Source organism: Oreochromis niloticus, linkage group LG3, assembly GCF_001858045.2.
Source record: "Oreochromis niloticus isolate F11D_XX linkage group LG3, O_niloticus_UMD_NMBU, whole genome shotgun sequence".
In the NCBI taxonomy this organism is placed as follows: domain Eukaryota; kingdom Metazoa; phylum Chordata; class Actinopteri; order Cichliformes; family Cichlidae; genus Oreochromis; species Oreochromis niloticus.
The window spans coordinates 6,243,946-6,249,049 of record NC_031967.2 but is presented as its reverse complement, the minus strand read 5'-3'; the positions used below and the strand labels follow the sequence as shown (position 1 = coordinate 6,249,049).

Genomic DNA, 5,104 nt, shown 5'->3' with positions numbered 1-5,104 from the left:
AGATTTACAAGGAGGGAAAACAGTACACCTCTCTGAACAGTGTCTGGGAGGCTGTGGTTGCTGCTGCACGCAATGTTGATGGTGAACAGATCAAAACACTGACAGAATCCATGGATGGCAGGCTTTTGAGTGTCCTTGCAAAGAAAGGTGGCTATATTGGTCGCTGATTTGTTTTTGTTTTGTTTTTGAATGTCAGAAATGTATATTTGTGAATGTGGAGATGTTATATTGGTTTCACTGGTAAAAATAAATAATTGAAATGGGTATATATTTGTTTTTTTGTTAAGTTGCCTAATAATTATGCACAGTAATAGTCACCTGCACACACAGATATCCCCCTAAAATAGCTAAAACTAAAAACAAACTAAAAACTACTTCCAAAAACATTCAGCTTTGATATTAATGAGTTTTTTGGGTTCATTGATAACATGGTTGTTGTTCAATAATAAAATTATTCCTCAAAAATACAACTTGCCTAATAATTCTGCACTCCCTGTAATTTCCAACCTCCTGGAGACACCCTACTTCTAGCCCCCACCCATCCACATCTGGGTTTTAAAAATACGGGACAGGGTCATCACCTGGGACCCACAGGATGGAGTGGCTAAACCACTCATCACCAAAAAAAAAAAAAAACAAGGTGGCAGCCATCACCAATGGGGAGATGGTCATAAAAATACCATTGTTTGAGGAGTTCTCCTCAAAAGTCCTGGAGGGGGTCTCATATATGATGAGGGGACATGAGCTCAGAGGCACAAATCCCCCTTACCTGATAAATATAACTGCCAGGACTCAGTTTTTCAGGGCAGCTGTGTTTCCAGTCCCTGAAGAGCTTATGGCAAAAGCGGAGGACCTTTTGCATCCCCCTGCCCCTGTAATGCCACTGAGAATGAGCTCAACTGTGGGGGGGCTTATGTCAGTGGACGGGGAGGTCATGGAGGTAAGTCTTTGAGATTAGTCAAGAAAGAAACAACCATCACAGATCTATTCAATCACTATCAATGACATTGTATTTTAATTGAATTTTCAGTGTTCGGCAGTGAGGAAGGTTGTCTCACGGAAACAACCAGCAGGTAATGGTGCAGCTGAAGTGTAATACTGAAAGTGGTGAAAATCATTTGGCATATTTGAGATTGGTGGTAGATAAGCAGATTGTATTAGCTTGTAGGCTTGGTTTTGGTGTTAGTGGCTTTTCGTATTAATTAATGAATACATCTTTTATTCTGTCATGTTTGTGATTTCAGGATTGTTATGCCATGACAGTGTCCCTGTGGAGAGAGGCAGCAATGAAGCACTTTCACATGGGAGATCACATAAAGGTCTCCCATGTCAAACTAAACCAGTCTGCTTATGGTCCGCAGCTGCACACTACCTCATTTACAAACACTGAGGTATGAAGAAGACATATGTTTGTACCAACATGTAAAAGCAATGTAACAAAATGTTTAGAATTATAGGTTTTGAAATGTAAATAGATCCTCTGTTAGTGTTGGTCAAAATATGATATGTATATCTTAGGGGTGTCAAATTATCGCGTTAATTGCGATTAATTAATTACAATGCTATTTAGCGCGTTATGTTTTTTAATCTCGTTAATCTAATTTTTAATCTCTTGACGTCATTGATTTTGTATGAGAGTTGCTATGTTATAAAATCCGTTTTTATGTGCTGGGCTCCTTGTGCTTGACTTGTTGGGGGTGGAGTCACGTCGTGAGGTCAAGGTGAGAAGTGGTGATTAGCTTACAGTGTGGATATGGAGGCGCATCTGAGAGTTGTTGGCCCAATGAACGGGAAATTTGTATTTCATAAACGCCCCGACGGCACCATTGACAAAGGTAAAGTGGTCTGCCTAGAGTGTAAGAAGGAGTTTGCTTACCACCGAAGCAGCTCAAGTTTGGCCTATCACCTCAACGCAAAGCACCCAGCCGCGAGTGCAGCAACAGCTAGCAGTGAAGACGTTAGCAATATAGCAAGCCAGAGCAAAGCTTTTCGCCAAACAAAACTAGAGAATACCCCTCGTATGAGCAAGTCTGCAACCGACAGGCTGACTAATGTTATTGCCAAGTGGATAGCGATGAACTGTAGGCCGATAAATATAGTAGAGGACGAAGGATTGACAGAGGTGTTGCAAATTGCGTCCAATGACCCGTCATACAAGCCGCCGTGCAGGACTACAGTAACGACCAAAATCAGCAAAATGTACGACGGCGAAAAGAAAAACAAACTTGAGATTTTGGCGGAGGATTCTCCCAACTGTGTTGCTATAACCGGAGATCACTGGACCTCAGCTGGCAACCACAGCTATTTTGGGGTGACTGGACACTTTATTGATAGTGAGTGGAACCTCAACTCATTTGCACTGACCGTCATGAGAACAGAAACCAGGCACTTTGCTGATAAATGCGCCGAACAGTTCCTCAAGGTAGCAAATGACTGGGGTATTGAAAACAAGATATCCACCATTGGCACAGACAGCGCAGCAAACATGCTGGCTGCTATGAGAGCACTTCCATATGAGCACATCGCCTGCAATGCTCACATTCTCCAGAGGACCATCACGGTATGTCTCGATAGCAGTGGTTTTGTCGGTGTACTGGCAAAGTGCCGCAAGATTGTTGGTCATTTTAAACAAAGCCCTGCGAGTACCACAGAACTTAACCAACAACAAGTAGCACTCGGAAAGAAGAGCGATCAACTTATACAGGATGTACCCACCAGGTGGAACTCGACTCTCGCAATGGTCTCACGCCTCCTATGTAACCGAGAGGCTGTCCAGGCTACGTTGGACCAACAGAACCACAGGTTGGTCTTGCCAACCGAAGCTGAGTGGGCGAAACTGCAGAGGCTGGAGCTCCTGCTTGAACCATGCAAGTAAGTTCAAATAAACACCTTCCCATTTTAATTATATAAACTACTGTTACATGTGTAAAATCAAAATTAATGAACATAACAAGGAACTTTTAAGGACAATTAAATTGGGAATCAGTTACACTTTGATTTAAATGAATCCAGCTAGGTTTATTTAGCAAACCTCTCCACCTCTGCAGGTATGTGACAGAGCTGCTGGGTGGTGAGGCCTACGTCTCTTGCTCTGTAGTGCTGCCTGCTTTTCGCCATCTGTACCGTGTCATGGACATTACTGATGATGATCCTGCCTATGTGGTGAAGTTCAAGAATGCCTTCCAGAAGGATCTGGCAGCACGACGAGCTAATGGCAACGAGATATGGTTCGAGGTGGCCACAGCATTGGATCCACGGTTTAAGGATTTGAAATGTCTTCCAAGAGAAAAGAGGGAACAGGTAGGACAATAAGGTTAAGCTGGACTAATGAGTCCAATTCATTATCAAATCAAACTTTTATTTATTATATGGAACACAAAGTTCTTTACAAGATTAAATAAAATTAAAAAAAAAGCACTTAGTTTTAATCACAATCATTCATTCATTCATTCATTCATTCATTCATTCATTCAGGTGTGGACCATTCTGGAGAATATGCTCCAGGCAGCAGAGCCCAGAAGAGCAGATAGTCTCCAGCCCTCCACAGAGGATGATGGACCAGCTCAGAAGAAGAGGAGGAGCGAACTCCTTCTGGGGTCTGACTCTGACTCAGAAGATGGAATTGAGTCTGGAGAGCTGCAGCGCTACAGAGCAGAACCCAGCATCAGTATTGATGACTGTCCCCTGCAGTGGTGGTATGCTCACTCAGGAGTCTATGAAAAGCTGTCAGTCCTAGCACAAAAGTACCTGGCCTCCCCAGCTACCTCTGTACCCTGTGAGAGACTCTTTAGCCTTGCAGGCTACATAGTGCAAAAGAAAAGGGCAGCCTTGCTTCCAGAAAATGTTACCAGGCTGGTGTGTCTTAGCGACTGGCTGAGGAAGAAGAAATGAGACACATGTGGTCAGCATAGCTGCTGTGTCATTTGTAGCCTACTAGAATAGATTGCTTGATGTTCAGCACTTTTTTTTGTGATGGAAGAATACTTTGATGTGCTAACTTGCAGCACTGCAATGTCAGTTTTATTTTTCATTATCTGAAGCAGAGGAATTTCAGTGCTGTATTGCTCAGAAAAGAGCAACTCTGATGTGCTAACTTGCAGCACTTAATTTATTTGATTTTATTTGTATTTATTTTTCCACTTATTTTACAAAAGAATACAACAGTATGTAAATGGTTGCATCTGTTTAACGTTTGTTAAACAATAAATGACTTTATAAAGTCACTTTCTTTGTTATATATCAGTCTTTTGGTCTGCCACAATAAGTTGAGGGCTTTCCTCAGCTATTTTTAGGTGAGATTAAAAAAGAGATTAATTAGATCAATTAATTAAAAATCATGATTAATTAATCTCTATTTTTTTTTAATCTCTTGACAGCACTAGTATATCTATGTATATATGTCTAATTATCTCTCTCTCTATCCCTATCTATCTATCTATCTATAGATAGATAGATTGATAGATAATGCAAATGTAACCAACCCAAAAGATTGATTCTGTTTATCTGGACGTAGCATTTTTAGTAGGAGAAACATTTCCTCACTCATCCAAGTGACTTCTTCAGTCTCAGCTGACCTTAGATATCAGTGGTTGTTGATCAATGGTCATGAGAATTTGCATATTGATCACGGAACTGACTTCACAGCCCATTGTTCATTCAGTGGTGCTAGTTTCAGTCATTGTGCAAATGTACTGTTTATAAGATTGGGGGAACCTGCAGTCAGCTGAGACTGAAGAACTTACTTGGATGAGTGATGAAACGTTTCTCCCACTGAAAACACTTCATCCAGATGAACAGAATCAACCTTTTGGTATCTACTTACCTGGATTATTGAGCATGCATCAAGACATGCGATTACCATATTTTTGTTGTTTTTATATGAAAAAAGGTCAAGTTGCAAGGTTACATATTTGCTTATTGTGTATCCACAGACAGAGGACAGAGCAGAGGTTCATATAATTGGTGTGGCCACTGCAGAGAAGTCCAACCAGCTTGAGGTGCTCATAGAAACTGGCGAAACCCTGTACATTGACAGCGAAATGTGGAAGCCCTATGATGAAGACCTAGAGAAGGCAACTGCCATCGTCAGTGTGAAAATCAAAGG

At 41.4% G+C, this 5,104-nt stretch overlaps 1 protein-coding gene across 1 annotated transcript; it reads left to right on the top strand.

Moving 5' to 3' along the window:
* Positions 1-1,753: 1,753 nt before the first annotated feature.
* On the top strand, positions 1,754-3,891 carry LOC109195316 (zinc finger BED domain-containing protein 1). The gene is made up of 3 exons (XM_019347340.1): positions 1,754-2,871; positions 3,048-3,300; positions 3,475-3,891. Exons 1-3 carry the CDS (start codon positions 1,754-1,756, stop codon positions 3,889-3,891), a joined length of 1,788 nt encoding a protein of 595 aa, XP_019202885.1.
* The last annotated feature ends 1,213 nt before the right edge of the window (positions 3,892-5,104 follow it).

Bases quoted from the DNA above. Each gene is read 5' to 3' on its own strand.
- LOC109195316 (XM_019347340.1), top strand. From the start codon at position 1,754: ATGGAGGCGCATCTGAGAGTTGTTGGCCCAATGAACGGGAAATTTGTA. The intron at 2,872-3,047 runs GTAAGTTCAAAT...CCACCTCTGCAG, and splicing joins CTCCTGCTTGAACCATGCAA to GTATGTGACAGAGCTGCTGG. The intron at 3,301-3,474 runs GTAGGACAATAA...TCATTCATTCAG, and splicing joins CAAGAGAAAAGAGGGAACAG to GTGTGGACCATTCTGGAGAA.